General features: G+C 38.8%; 1 protein-coding gene across 1 annotated transcript in view; it reads left to right on the top strand.

The window, feature by feature from the left end:
* adcy2a (adenylate cyclase 2a) overlaps positions 1–18,422 on the top strand; it is a 55,458-nt gene that overhangs the window by 26,279 nt on the left and 10,757 nt on the right. Inside the window, exons 4-18 of the mRNA XM_070834814.1 lie at positions 6,130–6,279; positions 9,570–9,718; positions 9,810–9,921; positions 10,526–10,653; positions 11,058–11,216; positions 11,402–11,534; positions 11,625–11,801; positions 11,902–11,945; positions 12,142–12,222; positions 12,548–12,617; positions 12,802–12,899; positions 13,096–13,180; positions 16,018–16,155; positions 17,249–17,368; positions 17,480–17,664. Of these exons, the coding sequence (XP_070690915.1) occupies positions 6,130–6,279; positions 9,570–9,718; positions 9,810–9,921; positions 10,526–10,653; positions 11,058–11,216; positions 11,402–11,534; positions 11,625–11,801; positions 11,902–11,945; positions 12,142–12,222; positions 12,548–12,617; positions 12,802–12,899; positions 13,096–13,180; positions 16,018–16,155; positions 17,249–17,368; positions 17,480–17,664 (1,829 nt within the window). The remainder of the gene's footprint in view (positions 1–6,129; positions 6,280–9,569; positions 9,719–9,809; positions 9,922–10,525; positions 10,654–11,057; positions 11,217–11,401; positions 11,535–11,624; positions 11,802–11,901; positions 11,946–12,141; positions 12,223–12,547; positions 12,618–12,801; positions 12,900–13,095; positions 13,181–16,017; positions 16,156–17,248; positions 17,369–17,479; positions 17,665–18,422) is intronic.

Genomic DNA, 18,422 nt, shown 5'->3' with positions numbered 1-18,422 from the left:
GGTGGACCTTTTGGAGTGCTGCTGTTAAGTGTATGGCTCTTGAAAACCCACAATCTTATGAGGTATTTATACCTAATAAAGACATATGCATATCCTTAATATATTAGTTTAAAGTGATATTGCTATTGGCTAAAGCAATTTACTTAAGCACTCTCTGGACAAATTACAGCATCCAGATAATACAGTAAAAACTCAAAAGCATGTCAGTCAATTTGCCATTTGATTGCCCCATAGACAGCTGGAGAGGTTATTACTGCTGCTCTGCAGTGGACACACAAGCCTTACAGCATCCTCTCATCCAACGGCACTGTTCTCACTTAAAAAGGATGATGTAAGCCCGAGCCTGTCGTGACAAAGAGCTGGACCAACACTGTCTCTTGGCCAGACACAGTCTCTTACTGGTAAACAGTTGGACACATAACCCATGTAAAACCACAACATACGAGTAGTCCACTGTGGGTGTTGAGCAAATTAAACGAATAAGATATAATGTTTAAATTAGTGAGTTTTGAAGGCGCTAGTAGTCAAATATTGTTCCCCTGTGTCCAGACTTTATGCTGAATTCATCTAAGTGGCTGCTTGCCCTAGCTACATATTTACCATAGAGACATGAGAGTGTTTTGAACAAGAAAGTGTATAAGCATGTTTTTTATTCCTTCAGAAGCACACACATGGATCACACATGCACTGACACTAGCACACACACATGCATATATTAGCGGTATGTTGAATTTCTGATTTATTTTAATCTCAGATCATTTTAATATTTCAGACTTGCTCAGCAATTTGTAGAAACAAACACCAATCTATCCCCCCAGGGATTTGTAAATGTCAGCCATTAAATGTCCACACGTATGCATTGTTCTAGTGTGCGTGCAAACTGCCCAGGGGTATTAAGTGAGAAGGAACCATGCTGACATCTCCACTTTGTCAAGTCCATTAAACTTTACAGTGCTATCTCATTGGAAACTTAATGAACCAGCTCACTTATTGAAGAGGTGAGAGCCCCCCTGTTGGGTCCAGATTTATATGCATGTTACATTTAGAAATATTTAATTATTTAATGCACTGTTAAGTCATTATTGTGGTATTTCTCTCAAACTATATTTTTCTCTATGACTAAAAGGTGCAAAGAATGATCTGACAACTCAATGTACAAATATACTTAGTCTTTTACTATCTCCACACAGCTATGCTTTACAGAAGTTGAATGCGATTTTGGGTTAATGTAACGAAGGTCATAAATGTTTCTGATAAATCTATTGAACTTTTTATGGGGGCAAAAACAGCAGTTTCTGTTTATATTTAGAAAATAATAAATTTCAAGACTTTCCATATTTTTTTGTTATATTCCTGAATCATGATTTTGATTGACAGCTCAGCCACAAATTGCCTAACTGGCCACAGTCATATTAATTGGGGATTTGGTATAATTAAGGAAAGATGGAAACGCTGGAACAATCGAGTCCTAGCTTTAGGTAAGAAACCAAACCAAACCAATCTATCTTATCTCACCGTTTTAAGAATCTGTTAATATCATCTTCCATACATCAACTATTATCTATTTTCTCTCTTTCAAACACACACACATACATTTTAACCTGATATTGTTGACTGCAATGTTTTGGACATTTGATTTTAGGTATTATTGTCAAATGTCTGGATATACAACAAAGCTGTGTTGAAAAAAACTCTGCTATTCCTGGAGCAATGGCTATACTTTTTAAGTGGACTAGCTCCTATACTTTGAAATATTTGGAGTTTGTCCAAAATGACTTTAAACTCAGCAATACTGACAGTTATTAATGTAAGTCACCCACCTCGTTTTTTTATCACAACCTTTCCTCTCAGCCATAAACCAATGTTCATTTGTATTCTTTGTTATTAATTGTTGATTGTTAAAGCATCAATAATTCATCACAACGCTCAGACTCTATTTAAGCTTTATCTGATTCACAGCTTCACAGTGGTAGCAGCTGTTGCATATTACATATAGTGCCTGTTGGAGGGGAAGTAGGGCTCCATTTGAATCCAAATGAAGGTTTTTTTTTTGTACCTTCACTGACTTAATATTGACTTTCACTGCTTTCTCATATCTTTTCTTTTTTTTGTTTCAACATTGAAGTTAGAGTAACTAGAGACCACATTTTATGTCACCTAGGATTCAGGTTACCCACCATTCTTCTCTCTTGAGAATTATATAGTTTTTGGTGCTCATTTTTAGTCATGGTCATCTCCGTTAAAACGATCATGAAAGCCGTCTGCTGGATTTCTGTTTCCAGCAAGTCGTTAAATCAAGATTCATCTTCACACGGATCATACATGGTTGTCTTCCTCTACACAGGGTTGTAAAATAACAGCAATGATAACCTGCACAGGGCTTAGCTTTGTGATTTACAAAATCCCAGAATTCACCAGCGGGGCTCAAATCCCTTTAGAGGCCATCCTCATCTAACCCTGCTGTTATCAGTAATTGGGTACCAGTGAGGTCTAGATGATTCACATAGACAGACGATTTACACAACTGACCTTTGAGATGGTCTAGATCGCTGTCAGTGTCTTGTCTAACAGATGTCTGCTAATAGAGAAGCACACAGGTCTAAATGACTGTAAACTGCATTATACATCAAGGCAGGTGTACAAGTTTTTGCTTTTTTTTTTGTGAGTTGCTGGTTGAAAGGGTTTGACAAATAATTTAAAAATTTCTATAAAAAAATTCTATACTCCAGTCTTTGCTGCATATAAAAAGATGAACTCCAAAAGAAAAATGCATCCCATACATCTTTTCAGTCTGAGGTCAAGCATGGCCACTTGAAGGAAATCTTCTATGTCCAAAGGAAGCAGTGAATCAAACTTCAGTAAACTTACTTCTTAAAAGCACTAAGTAAGTTGTCAATCTACCAAGAGAGAGACTTCTTTTCACCATTTCCCACCAGTCACAAAGAAATTATACTTTACATCTAATGTAGGTTTTGGGGAATACAAAATTGCAAACAGGTACTTCTAGCTTATGTTTTGGGTTCTAATGCTCATTTGTAATTAACAGGATCACAAAGAGGGAATTAATGGGTAGTTGAATGGATTTTCGATTAAATATGATGATGCTTTAGAGTTACTTAAAGTGAGATTATAAAATATTGCATCCAATATATGCACTGCTAGAAACCCTTTTTATAAAGCAGCATACAAAAGCCCCAGTAAATCTCCTTGTGCCTGCTTTCAGGCATTCATTGTACTTGTCTGAACCCAGTGCTCTAAATACTGTTCTGTGGCACAAAGTTCAGACTGTTTTGTCCGACTTTCTATGCAAAATAAGCAGTCATGAACTGAGGCAGGCTTATAAATGTAATGCCTTTTAATTTGTGTCTCTTCTTTCAATGTTTAGAAATGTGCAGAGAGGGGATAATAAATACAGTGGAAAGTAAGTGGGACGTCTGTCCCGAATACTGTGAATACATGTGAACATAAACCCAGCCAGCAGACCACACTCATGCACATGGCCTCTGCCCCTAATGTTTGCTTTTGTCAATTATAAAGGATAGATAGGTACACTGCCGGAGTATTCTCTGTTATTTATGCATTCATGTGATATATATTAAGAAGCATACTGATCAATATGCAGATCGGATCCTGTTTTCTCAGTAAGAATGCTGTATACATCTGTACTTGTAATTATTGGTTTTGAATTGTTTTATAGGTGTTGCGCTCTAGTTCCTGGTTATGAAACTGTTAGAAGCGTGTCTTGTTCTAGATAGAACACCAGGAAAGTCTGTACAGTTGACAAAAAGAAAGCAAGTTAGCACTGATGCCAAGGTACTTATCTGTATAGTTACATATATGAGTGTGTGTATTTGCACCTGCCTTTGTCTGGCTTGCAGCTCCAGAATATAGAGACTAAATAGCTTTACAATGTAAAAACAAAGATCAATCCCTTTCTGTAAAAGGTTACAGGATTATTCTCCTATTGCTGTTGTATTAATATATAAGGGGCATTTACGTCAGAGGAAAGAAAGCAAATTGCCAATAGGCCTTTTTCACGGAAGACATATTGACGTGCTACAGTAAGAAAAGCACAGGTGTAAATAATCAAATGAATGGTGGCTGAATTCCATTTCCCTGCTATAGATTCAGGGTGCTGACTTGCATCCTGACTCACTGTCACAGCTCTCTTGGACAGAGCCTGTGCTTTTCTTACTGTGACAAGTCAAAATGTCTGCTGTGAGAAGGGCCTATGGACAGTTTGACAATAAGGTCACCATAATGCTATAAAGAAAGACACAGACTGCAAGTGAATATTAAACAGCTGAGAATGACACATGGCAGAAACCAAGAGAGTGTGTGTGTGTGTGTGTGAGACAGTATTTTCAATATGTGATGGGAGAGAACCATTAAATTGTCAATTTGCTTTAAATTGCAAAACATTGAGCTCAGGGTTAGTGAGGCTCCTGGGTCTTTTTACACTCACCTGTCATTACTGGGCCACATCCTATCGTAATAGTTCCTCTAATGGAGCTTCCTATGTAGTGCTGCCATAAAATGTGAACGAAGATAAAGCACTGTTTCGAAATGAAAGTAATCTGAATAGCACTTCTCAAAGATCTCAATTTGCATTCTCTGTTAGTATAGTCATGTGCTTTGGTTGGAGTGTGCATTTATTCGTATGTGTCACATTTAACACAGCAGTTTAATGGTTTGTGTTTTCTGCATGCGTGGCCAATACAACTGCTTGTTATCTCTATGATAGTCCTTGCACGTCTGCGTTTTCTATTTATCTGTTTCTTATGATAAACCAGTACCAGTACAATACAGCATGGCTGTAAGCATTCTACACAGGATGTGCCATGAAGCCATCGCTGATTATCTGTCAAACAAAGACCGCCTCTAGAGCCTGACGATATGAATACAGGACTGGACTGAAAGTATGCAGCAACAGCTGTGGCTCTGTGAGGCCCATGTAAACCGCGGAAAACACAATTGTTGAATGAATTAAAAATGGAGACATCTTTGCTAATATTCTAAATACTTATATCCTTAAATTAGTGTGGCCAATAATGTTAAACTTGTCTTGAATTTCGAGAAAATGACACGTTAGCTCTTGTTTAACTCTTGTTCTTTGTTCAGCTACACTTCTGATACAGTGTGCACATGTGTGTGATTCTGTGTTGGTGTGTTTGTGAGCTATCAGATCTGGCGATATTGCTGTCATGTTAATAGACATCACCAATATTTGTAGCTTTTTTGGCATCATCATGGGGCCAGGTAAATGGATTTAGAAGAGTCGGCAGAAAAATTACTTTTTACAGTAAATGCAGTCAATCAAGATGTATTGTGCTTAGATGGTCTAGTGATCCTTACACACGCATGACTAGCATTAACAGCAGCTTAAGCCATGCCATGGTCAAATAGAGCCTGTAGTGGGATGTGGAATTTGCTGTAATAACTCTAATTAAGAAATAGACAGACCTCCTTATGTGTGATGAATCTTAACTCAAAGGAAAGTCTATTTATATAGACGGGAGGTGCGGACACATCATTAACCACTGGGTTTATTTTTAATTTAGTTTCTCATTTCTTTCATTTCCTCACCATAGTGGAGGGAGGGTTGATCAAGCCACAGTAAAACAAAGCTGATGTGGGGAAATACGTGATGCTATTTTTAGGCAGTACACAATCAAGCAAAGGCGGTGTGTAGTTCACACACATTCACACACATTTATGTCCCTCATTGTACATTTGTACAATATCATTGCAGGATCCATGGTGCCAAGACTTCATACCCTTTGGGAAAAGTTTTTACCCTATTCCTGACTTTGCAGGTTTTTCTTTCTCAATACCTTTTTATGCCATGGGAGATAAAATGGCTTTTCTGATGCTGCCTGTTTCATTGTGCACAATAGATAACACACGCAGGACTTTTACTTGTAATGGAGTAAATAATTTTCACATGCTTCTTAAGTGGGTTGTTAGAGTGTGGATGAACAAAAAACATACAGGGCTTCTTCAGCTCTGTTTCTGCTCTTTTAAATGAATGCCAGATTACTAGCAACCCATTTATGTATCTGACTTGAAGATTATTTTTGCCTGATATTCGTCTAACACCGCCTTTGTCTGCCCTCTGTCCCCGTACAGATTTTGGCCAATGTAATTATTTTCCTGTGTGGCAACATGGCGGGGGCGTACCACAAGCACCTAATGGAGTTGGCACTTAAACAGACTTATCAGGACACCTGCAACTGCATCAAGTCCCCAATTAAACTGGAGTTTGAGAAGAGACAACAGGTAAAGTGGTCAGTAAGTTTTAATGACCTGTGAGCCAGTAAAGGTCAGCAGGCAGTGGGTATATGTAGTAGCACTGATGGAGATGATGATGATGATGATTTTGGTTACAGTAATGATTAAATTGATGAAGTGAAAATGTTTACAAATGAGGAATGGATTATGTAAAATGAATGAGGGAAATGTGGCAGTGATACTAATGATGATGATGATAATGTCTGTGTAAGGCAACAAACAAGACATGTAAATGAATTAAAACATTATGACACAGAGCTCTGAGAATAATGTTTAATCCAGAGTAAAATGACCAATGTTGGTCAATGTCAGGGTTTGTGTTGCATTTAGGTTATGTTAGGATTTTTTAAGGATTTTTTTTAGGACATTCACCGGTTAGTTCTAGACTTAAGAGAGAACTGTTGAAACTATTGAGGAGTATCAAAAAAAATCCTCACTGCAGCATCATGCATCTTAATGCAAAGTTTTAGTTATATCAGTGTACGCCAGAGCATGTGAGCAAAGTGGAACCATGAGAATCTCCACTCCTTACTCGTGAAGCTGTTCGTCCTCTCCACTCCCCCACTCAGAGCTGCTCTTCTCACTATCACTCTGCGCTCAATTCAGGTTTTACCTCACTCCACTCGGATCACTCATCGCTCACTCCAAAAAAAAAGAGAAATGCTGCCCTCCAAGTTTATGCATTATAGCAGCACAGTTTTGTGCGACAAAAGACAGCGGCTGAGAGTTGCAGCGGCCAAGGTGTGTATGTGTTTATGGGGAAGGAAGAGAGAGTGACAGAGAGAGGAGAAGGTGGACTACTGCACGCAGTCTTCCAGTAAGTTAGAAATAAACCTCTCTCTGTCATGAGTTCTCCCTCTCTTGTCTCCTGTGTCACTTCTTTTCTCCATTTCAGATCTGCAAACTAAAACTATAAATGAATCAATAAGATATTACCCTACTCGGGCATGTTTTAAATTCATGGTGTGAGTGGTACCCGAGTGAAACCTGAGCGGGATGGAGTGGGAGAAAAGATGACGCTCCAACTTCTAAAAAAAAAATCCATCTAAAATTCTCCCTCTCACACTCTCTGCTCACATGCTCCAGTGTAGATGTGTGTCTGATATACCTGCACTGTGCCAAAATGGTATTAAATATTCACTCTGCAGGCATTTACCATTTTTCATTTTGCTGAGTCATCCAGATCCATTCAGCTCCGTATATAGTTGTTCCTTTGGTTTGGGGAAGGAAAGAGTCCACAGAGGACGCGTGTCAGGAGTTATTTTATTGAGTGTGGTAATTGTTAATGACCTCAGTTAGTGTGATGAGTATGTTGAGTCCCTGGAGCCTACTACACACGCTAAACTCTCTGTAGTAAAAGTGTTAAACATCCCATAACTGCAAACTTGATTCTTTGCAGTTGATTAACACGATATAACAATATCCACAGGCAATTATATGTGATTTATCCATTCGGTGTTCAGAATTACACTGTTTAATGTGAGGAGGCTCTACCACATGCGCTCTCTGTCACACACAAACACTTGAAATAAGGCTTTCACAAACCCTGTAATAGTGATAAGCCTTATTGTTACATTACGGAAGTTGGCATCTCCTATTTTTTGCTTTCCTCCTGTGGAAAATTGAGAAACACAGTAACATTTTGTAGTTACTGTACCCTTCATTCTGCCTTTCAACATAAGTTCTTTGGAATCCTATACAACAATGAATACATTTCTTCGCTTCCTCATTTTTCACAACAATCTAATGTAAAAACTTATTTGAATGTCGTGCCATTTCCAAATACACTCATACTAATAATGTTATCCCGCCAACCAGCAACATTGTATTTATGTCTAGTGCTTTTCTCCACTTTGCTGTGTGTAAAGCTGGAACATGTTAGAACGATTAATGCAGGTGAATTTGGTGCGGCTGGCTCCCAGTGAGAAATTAACAAGGTGGCGATTAAGGCTTACTGCTGTGCGAGCTTGGATGTTGCTAGCTTTTTTTTTTTTTTTTTTTTTTTTTACTACAGCTGCTGCAGTTGTAGCTTTTGGGCAGCTATTCAGTCAGATGAGGGGGAATCCAGCTGTTGTTGTGAGAGCCCAGGCTTAGGGTGGAGCTGGTTATCTTTATGCTGAATCCAGCTTGTGTTGTTTCAACTGCCGTGCTCTGGGTGGAGCATTTCGCAGTAACCCTGGAGCGCTGTTGCTCCCTGCGACAGATGGTAGTAAGTGTGCAGAGACATATTTCCCTTGAGCGCTCATAATATATACTGTTTGCTGCATGCTTTTATCTAAAGTGCCCTGCAGTACAGTGAGAGCATTGACTATGTGAATTCATCATAAACCCAAAGCTCTGGCAGCATTTGTTAGTAGCCTCCACGGACCTCTCCTTCACATAGAAGCCTCTGAGCCTCGGCGCTGGTGCAGGAAGATAATCACTGGTAGAGAAAACTTGTCAAGGTGACACTGGCTTAATTAAGCGTTTCCTCTAATCTTGAACTTCTACTCACCTGAAGAGTTTTATTTGCTAATTACTGGGCAGAGTAATATCTTACAGTAATATCTACAGCAGCTTCAGAGAAAACTGAGAATGGTTAAAAGACCACTAAATAAAGGAAAAGTAGTCTGTCTAGTGGCGGCTGGCAAAAAATGATGATGAGTTGATTTTGTGAGGGTTTTTTTATCTTCGTTGTTACTTTGCATTACAGGAAGCCAACCTGACATAGTGTAGTGCCCACTTAACCTTCACTTAGCACTTGAAGCTTTCATTGAGGCTGACAGAATAATGCTCACAGCTTTTTGTCTCCTCCTGTCATCAAAGGTTAATGCTTCAGAATTAAATCAAGGTTGAATTTAGTTAAATATCAATTTGCCGAACATGTAGAAATTTTTCAGTGACAAGTCAAGGTTCCTGGAAAATTAAACTTGTTGTATTATAAAAACCCAAAGCATTGTTTTTATTTTGAATATTCTAATCGCTCTACATTTTCTGTCATGCCCTTACAAATGGTGGGTGATCCTTTGGGGCGCTAAAGAAATAAATCCTGAGAAAATACTGAATGACCTAACTGTAACTGTATTTTTGTATTCATCAGTGTTAGATTTTTTTCTGTTCTTTCTCACACACATTAGTTTTAGTTTTTAGTAGTTGATCAAACATGGTATATTCTCCCAAAGAAAAACTTTAGATTTATGAGATGTTGATTGTTTTACAGTGCAATTACCTCTTTTTCCTTGATTTTTCTGACCACCCCTGTGCTGCTACTGCTTCCCTCTTTGTGTCACTGCCATTAGGAGCGTCTCCTGTTGTCTTTGCTGCCAGCTCACATTGCCCGGGTGATGAAAGCTGAGATCATCCAGAGACTGAAGGGCCCAAACTTTGGCCAAATTGAGAACACAAACAATTTTCACAACCTCTATGTCCAGAGACACACTAATGTCAGGCATGTATTATTCATTTGTTTTTCAGGACAACTTATAAAACAATGACACTGTATTGATTAACATTACATCATGCATTTTTTCCATCTCTAGTATACTGTATGCTGATATAGTGGGATTCACACGGCTGGCCAGTGACTGTTCACCTGGAGAGCTGGTGCACATGCTGAATGAACTGTTTGGCAAATTTGATCAAATTGCCAAGGTAAACATTTTATTAGTATCACTAACAAAGTGCTAATTTTGCTTCCTCGTTGGAGACTTGATTATACATCTTACTTGCTTAACACTGCTATAAAACCGCTTCTAGTGATGTATTTTGAATTGATGGTCAGTTTGTATTGCTTCATTTTGAATTTCTTAACCCTGCATATACTTGGTATAAACCTTGTAGATGATTTGACTCCATTATGAGATGTTATTATATCAGTGATACAATTCAGTTTGTACAGCGAATATGTTTTTAATATTTCCCCAGCAATCTTAACTGTAACCGGTAAACATACTGTCTCAGGTTTTCAGCCTCTTAAAAACAAGAAAACTAGGTTGTTCTTTTTTTGCTGATGTTCAGTCATACATGGGTAAATGGATCATAGAAAATATAGAGACTCCAATTTTTCCACTCACAGTAACATTAATAGAATGTAACACAGTGTAGCTTCAAGGCATGCTGAAAAAAAATCTGAGGGTGGATTTTCAGTCAAAGGGTTATTATGTGATTAAATTAAAAAGCTGCCTGTACTGTCTGGCAGTGGAACCTTTATCTGACCCCATGTGTCTGAGTCTGTCTTCCACCTTTTCATATGCAGGAAAATGAATGTATGCGGATCAAAATCCTTGGCGACTGTTACTACTGTGTGTCCGGCCTGCCGGAGTCTTTGCCGAACCATGCTAAGAACTGTGTGAAAATGGGTCTGGACATGTGTGAGGCCATCAAGTAAGTGCCAGTTACATAACAGTGTTGCTAAAGGACAGTCCCATTTTTGAAACACTTGCAGTCTGTCATAGTTTATCATACAAGAACCGTCCACTCTGAATTACCAATGTTGGCTAGACTTTTGGCATTAGTGATACCAAAAGATGTTAGAATATCTGACTTGAACTTAGATAGATGATGAAGAAACATGCGGAGCGGTGGCTCAACTTGCTGGGACAGGATTAACGGAGAGAGACAAACCTTGAATAGGCCGCATAAAGTTAAACAGAGTTTGTTAACCGACTGTGGCAGGTTTCTATCTATATTTCAGTTGTCTGCATTTCCTCCCTTTTCTAACGAGATAAATGATGTGGGTGATGATTTTCTGTTACTCCACATTAAGAGTGGCTTTTGGTGCCTAACAGGAAAGTACGAGATGCCACAGGCGTTGACATCAACATGCGTGTCGGCGTGCATTCTGGGAATGTCCTGTGTGGTGTGATTGGACTCCAGAAATGGCAGTATGATGTGTGGTCACATGATGTCACCCTGGCCAATCATATGGAGGCCGGAGGTGTACCAGGGTGAGTGAACTGGAGGTAAAACAGCCGCACCTGTCAGTAATATATTTTATATATTTCTTCATCTTTATCTGCATAAGTTTTGTCTGCTTGGTTACCGTCAAGCCTTGCTAAAACATACCAGAATAACCAGATCCATGTGTAATGTTCTTAGAAAGCCATTCATTGATTGAACTGTTCATTGCCAGCCAAGTCCACATCACCTCAGTGACACTGGAACACCTGAATGGCGCCTACAAGGTGGAAGATGGGGATGGACAAGAAAGAGACCCCTACCTGAAGGAACATGGGGTCATTACTTATCTGGTCATCAACCCAAAGGTATTTTAACACATACATCACATCCAGTAAAATTAATTTTGGACATTGAGTCAAATGCGATAAAATAAAACAATGTCCATGTTTGTCCAGGTGGAGCGACGGAGCCCACAGCATCACTACCGTCCCAGACACACACTAGACGGAGCAAAGATGAGAGCCTCAGTCAGGATGACCCGCTACCTGGAGTCCTGGGGCGCAGCCAAGCCCTTTGCCAACCTGCACCACAGAGACAGCATGACTAATGAGAATGGGAAGATCAACACTGCTGTGTGTAATTTTTTCTTTCCGCACATATGTTGTGATTTAGGTGATGGGGAAGTTCAGCTGTAGCTCATAACCCATCTCTTTCCTCTTGCTCTCTGTCTAGGATGTGCCGATGGGCCAGTATCACTTCCAAAGGAGATCAGAGAGGCAAGCTGCTCATTTTTATAGTTACCGCAAAATTTTCTTTAGCGAGATTATCCCCGTCCCATAACAGTACAGAGACAGATGACAAGATATTTAATAAGACTAGACTTCTGCTAGAGGCTTTGATGTGTGTGACTAATACTATGTGAACTTTTTTAAAAGATTTTTTGTCTCTCTTTTTTCTTGTCATCCATTAAAGAACAAAGTCTCAGAAGAAACGGTTTGAGGAGGAACTTAATGAGCGGATGATCAGGACGTTTGATGGGATAAATTCACAAAAGTATGGGTCATTTAAAAAACGAATATAAATAATTTAATGACGTGCAAAAAAGTAAAGTATATGCATTTTTCTAAATTATATAGGATGATTCACATGAAGTGCTGTATTCTAAAAGTGCAACTGATGAGATGTTAAAGCAAATTATGGCATGCACTGTGTCTTCTTAATGTTGTGAAAATTGGACTGAATACCTGCCTCCATATCCCCTTTGAACATGCTGAACAAATACAATAACCTGTAATTTTATATAAAAAGCATCTAATTTACTTTACAGTGTCTACATTCTCCTTTTTATCTGGTTTATCCTGTGTCTTTATGCTTCCAGACAGTGGCTCAAGTCCGAGGACATCCAAAGAATATCGTTATTCTTTCACAACAAATCCTTGGAGAAGGAGGTATGAAGTGGTACAAATAAATTGTCGCAAAAAGACTGCAGAATATGTTTTTACTGCCTGTTCCTTTGCCTACACTTAGCTTATGCTGTATGGTATGTGCGCACATTGAGGAGACTTTGAAGTAGCTTTCATATTCGTTTTAAAAGACTTTTGTTGAAACTTGACCTTCTTTTTATGCTTTTAGTACAGAGCAACAACCTTGCCAGCCTTCAAATACTATGTCACCTGCGCCTGTTTGATCTTCTTCTGCATTTTTATTGTGCAGATTCTCGTCCTTCCAAAGTATGTGTGCTTTATTTCAAAGGATTATAACACATGTCATAACACAGTGTTTTACTCTGTATTAGTGTGGAAAACAGCATGCATATTTACAAGTTCTAAGTCATTTGGAGCTAATGACATGTTGCATTATAATGTTAAACTTTGAGTTGTCTAAACTGTGTGAATTTTATGATTCATTGCATTTTTTTTTTTTTAGGACAACTGTCTTGGGTATATCCTTTGGAATGGCTTTTCTTATCCTTTCCTTGATCCTCTTCATATGTTTCATTGGACACTTCCTGGTAAGTAAATCCATTTTCTACATCATTATCATATATATCATGTATATATTATTATATATCATTATCCTTTTATAGTGAAACCTGTATATAACCAGGATATGCCTCCGCTCTAATGGTGTAACTTCTGCGCTTGATGTTTTTCCTAATGTCGTACCAAAGGCACATTAGTGGTTCAAGTGCCCCTCTGGTCAGATTTACTCCCCATTAAGTGTCCTTGTTGTTGGTCTAAGTGCCTCTCAGGGTAACACAAGTGCCACTCTGGTGGCTGCAGGGCAAAAATTAATCCTGACACTGTGCATGAAACAGGTGCCCTTCTTCATTTCCCCCCTGCCCCTGTGTACACCACTGCTTTGGTGCATTCTTCAGGAGACAGTTCTCCATTCATTTCAAGGCAGTGTGGACATACACAGATACATCATTGAAAAGCCATACTGCAAAATGTTTTATCTTATTTTCTGTAGGGGAAACACTTGTTTCCCCACACAGCATGGGGGTTAAGCCCCTTCTAGAATAAGTCTAAGAGTAGAATTGCTAACAATTTCCTTAAATCCCCTTTTGAAAGAGCAGGGAGTCACATATTTGGATGTATTAGATATTATCTTGCCACTAACGCTACTTCAAATTTCTTCTGTGATACACCCTGTTTACTAAAAACAAATGAAAGACCAGAAAAAGGAAAGAAAATGAGGAGAAAAAGAAAAACTATTAAAACATTAAAGCTGCTATAAAATTCCATAAGCCGCAGGCATGTACAACCCATTCCACCCAATGTCTGATGTACAGTTCTTTGCAAATGAGACTCTGCTGCTTGACTCTCAGCTGTGCTCTTCAAGAATGTTGCCCAAGGCTCAAAAGCAAAAACACAACATTCGATAACTAGTTGAAGTTGACAAGCCTCCTGCTGCTTTTTGTCAACTTTATTTAGCATTGTTGAGACTTTGCTTTGGTTCATGTCACTGTCTTCGTTTTGTGGAATTTGCAGTTTTTTACCCATCACAGCTACAGCTCTTGTGTAATAATTCAGAATCAGCCTGGAGTCCATGGATCCTTTTGTGAAGAGGAATTGTGAATAGGACTCCATAATTAAAATGCATGTATTTTCCTTTGCACAGTGTTGCAGAAGAGTGCCTCCCAGTTTCAAGAGCACATTCTGTTCCTTGTTCCTTCTGTCCTGGTCTCATGCAAACTCTGAAATGATTCCTTACTCTCCAGTATAGCATTTTAAGATGAGCTAGCAATCCGTGAAACCTCAAAATGTGAAATGGTCCCATGTTACATTTCATTCTCACATTCACATTTGATATTTTCCTTAAAATGAAGACTGTATGTGTGTATGCATGCAGATGGTAAGATTTGATATACAAATAATATTTATTCACACAGATTTTCCTTTCTTAATATAACTTTGGGTAGCGTTTGGAAATAGCACTGTTGTAACCAGCCTGTCAGTTGAATTTTAACAGTTGCAGCAAAACAACATCAGCATGCTTCACTATGCCTGTATTTAGTTTTTCCATCTCCAGTCACAAACTAAAGTGCAGAGACCATGTCATTATTTATAAGGGAATGATGATGGGCATCTTAAGAAAGGTCAAACATGGTTATTTGATGAACTGACTTGCATATTCTGATCGTCCTATTTGAATGTAACATGACATCTTCCACTTAAATCAAACCTGGCAGATTCTCTTCCTTTCTCTTTTCATGTTTCATTCAAGATATTATTATCATTATTATTATTATTATTTGAACTGCTGGTCTCAAGGTGAAAATGGTGTGCAAATTATTTTTTATTTTTTAAACAAAGCAACGTGTCCCACTAGCTCTACATTTCTGCTAATCCTGCTGGTGCATAATGCAATCTGCCATCCTTACTTTATTGTGTTGTAATGTACATCCCTGAGCTATTCAAATGTCACATCCACTCAGCTCCTGCGATGTTCTGATATTGCTCTGAGATGATCGAGCAATGATTTGGGCTTTCAGTGTCATTGTCCCGCAATGAAGCACATTCAGCTGAAGGCGGTGCTGTAAAGAGGAAATGTAATTGACTGTATCAGGCCCAGCCAGCACTTTCTGAAGCCTGGGAACATGTCATTTTTTATTAGAGAAAAAGTTGCGTATGAACATCATAATTCTGTGGTGTTGGCTTAACATGTAGAGCAGTATTGAACAGTGTTTACTGCTCTTAAAAACATACAAACTTTTTCCCTCAGTTAGAATGATTGGATTGGTGCAGCAGGAGGCGGCTAGTCAGCAACCCCTTTTTGCTTTGCTTTGGTTTTAATGAAAGTTGAGAGACGAAAATAATGTGCGCAGTGCGGTTTGTTGGAAGCTGTATATACTGTTTGTTTACATCATTTTATATATGATGCAATCACTTGTAGCGGCCATTTTGCAGCGCTGCTATTGCGTGTAGTTTGAACAATATTTCAGCATGCACCATTGCCTTGATAAGACCCCTCTTTGAATAATTGTACAGTATGCCTCTTGAACTTGTTGATTGGCACTGCTGAGGCAATTAGGTGTTGCTCAGTAATAAGGTCTTCAGGGTCTGAACTTGCTTTGTATTTTTTCTTTATGTATGTTTTCATTTCACAGTAATTGTCCTCACTCAAAAGATGTAATTAATTTGTTATTGTGCATATGTCTGTTTATATGCACATGTGCATTATATTTCTTTTAATTAGTTCACATGCTTGTGTTCCTTGGTGCCTCTTCTGTGTGCGTGTTTGAATCTGTCTGCGACCTTTTAATATCTCAGCTTCCGAATCCTCTTGTGTACTTCCACTCACCCATTCTTGTGTTTGTGCTGTTGTGTGTACGTGTCCCTGCAGCACTGCAGTAAAAGCGCCTCCACCTCTTGGATGTGGCTGCTGAGGTCATCAGTCATTATTGCCAACAAGCCATGGCCCCGCATCACTCTCACCATGACAACCACTGCTCTAATACTCATAATGGCAGTCTTCAACATGGTAAGCTTTTATGTGCAGGTACTGCTGTAAGAAAGGGGTAACACCAATTAGGCTTCACTAGGAATGCAGTATCACTCATATAACTCTTCAGTTACTCTTTGTAACTGCAGTGCTATTAGAAGGTAATGAAATGAAACTGGTTTGATGAATAAATAAACTGGCCAGAAGAAGAAGTCATAGTCATTAAACAAACTTACATTAATACTGCTGTTGTATTGAGTTTACTTAATATGAAAACAACAGTAACAGTAACAGTAAACAGTGACAAAAAAGGCGTCAGTGATAAATAAGACTAAGTCATCATGGTTAGGTGCTGTGGATACAGTTGCATTTTAATGTAATGCTTATCTCTTTGCTTTGCATTCCTTTTGTTTAAGCCTAAAACAAAGTGGATATTTCACCACACAGTCAACTACAGAAGAATAATCTTTAAAAAATAATCTTTGTATTGTCTTATTTTGCCTAGCAGCATATCACATGGCATGAATATGGCATGAAGATTATGGTTAACCCTGCCAACAGATTTGCTTGTAGGGAGTAATGCAAATAATGTTTTTATTTTCGTTTGGGTCTTCTCCATCAATTTTCAGTTTTATAAAACCGAATTAAAGGCTTGGCTACAGGTGGAATAGTTGCCGGAGGCTTGTGGAGAAGTTGTGTGATAAACCTTGGTGTCAGGACCCTGATTTAGACCCTCACACAAATCGATTCCAGAGATTATAATCTTGTTTTGCGCCTGACGTGGGTCAGGTGCTCTGGGCGGATGAACCAAATTAACTTGGCCTTGCTCAGTGGGGCAGCCAATCCTCATCTTACCCTGCAGGTTTACTTTAAAGGACATTATTGAATGGCTGTCACTATTGGCCTCTTATCTAACAAGACTCTATTCCCCTCCTGCAAGTACAATGTAGACTAGTTTGTCTTTTCGCGTATTGTCGTGCAAAGCAAGCAGACAGCGGAATTGTGTTTGTAATCTGCAACTGAATTTTGTGGGTTTTTGTCTGTGGTGGATTTAGATGGAAAGATTTTTTTTTTAGCACTACCCAAAAATGACACTTAATTTCTGCTGACTTTGTTTTTTTTTTTTTTCTAGTTCTTTTTGGAAGACAATTTGTTGCCTTCAGTTCCTGTTTACAATTCATCCAATGAGACACTGTTTTACCCTAATGGACAGCTGATCGCCTTCACAGACAAAAACAATTTCTACCTTCCTGTAAGTGAAGATGAACATAATATAATATAGTTATCATAATTTCTACAAATTCATTATTGTCTTTGGTAACTTTTGAACAAATCAACTCTGTCTCTTTTTCTGTCTTCCTAGTATTTAATTTACAGTTGCATATTGGGCCTCATTTCTTGCTCGGTGTTCCTGAGGATAAACTACGAGCTGAAGATGGTTATCATGTTGACAGCTGTGGTTGTTTACAACATCATTATTCTACAAACACATGCCTCTCTGCTGGACGAATACAGCAGATTTCTGTACAGGACTGAAAGTCTGGACAGGTAGGTGCACAGTGGCAAACAGATGCTGTTCAAAGGAGGGTGAAAGAGGAATATAGAGGGTTAAAGTGGGTGAAGAGACAGTGTCGAGTTGGCCTGAGGAGAAAAAAAGGAAGTTATGCTGAGACGATGGTCATCTGCTGCTATTTATCCCGTGGGATAGCAGTAAATGGAAAACCATAGTGATATGAAGAGAAAGAATAAGGGAAGGTAAAAGGTGAAAAAAGAAGATCTAGCTCAAGGTCTTCCTCCTCTCAGTCAAGTCAAGAGCAGTTATAAATTCGGGCACCCAGGGGGCATCCTTTGTAGGTGCCAGAACCACTTAAACTGGCTTCTCTCAATGTCAATATCTTCTTGATGGCCTCGTTTTTTTCTATCAACCACTTCCTACTCAAAGCCCCCATAAAAACATGCAGCATATATCAGCAGTCCTTTGACAGTTCGACGCACCTTAACACTGCTGTATTTAAACTTTTCCTTGTTGTGTTGATATACAGTGGTCAGAATATTGACGGTAGCGAGTCGTGACATTATCTAGCATCACCTGATTAAGCCAAAGAAGCAAACCGTTCATAATCCCACAAATGCAACCAGTCTGAACTCTCTCAGCAGTGACGTCCAATCACGTTGCATCAAATCAGTGTTTTCCCTAAAGCTTTGTTGGAAAGAGAGAGCGCTTGTTTTCTATAAGGTCAATGAAATGTCAATGTCATGTCAGAGTCTGTACTGACTGATGATGAGGTTTGTGTAGCTGAAATAAT

Source organism: Pempheris klunzingeri, chromosome 8, assembly GCF_042242105.1.
Source record: "Pempheris klunzingeri isolate RE-2024b chromosome 8, fPemKlu1.hap1, whole genome shotgun sequence".
Lineage (NCBI taxonomy): Eukaryota > Metazoa > Chordata > Actinopteri > Acropomatiformes > Pempheridae > Pempheris > Pempheris klunzingeri.
The sequence above is the reverse complement of the archived record's forward strand: the minus strand, read 5'-3'. Positions and strand labels throughout refer to the sequence as shown.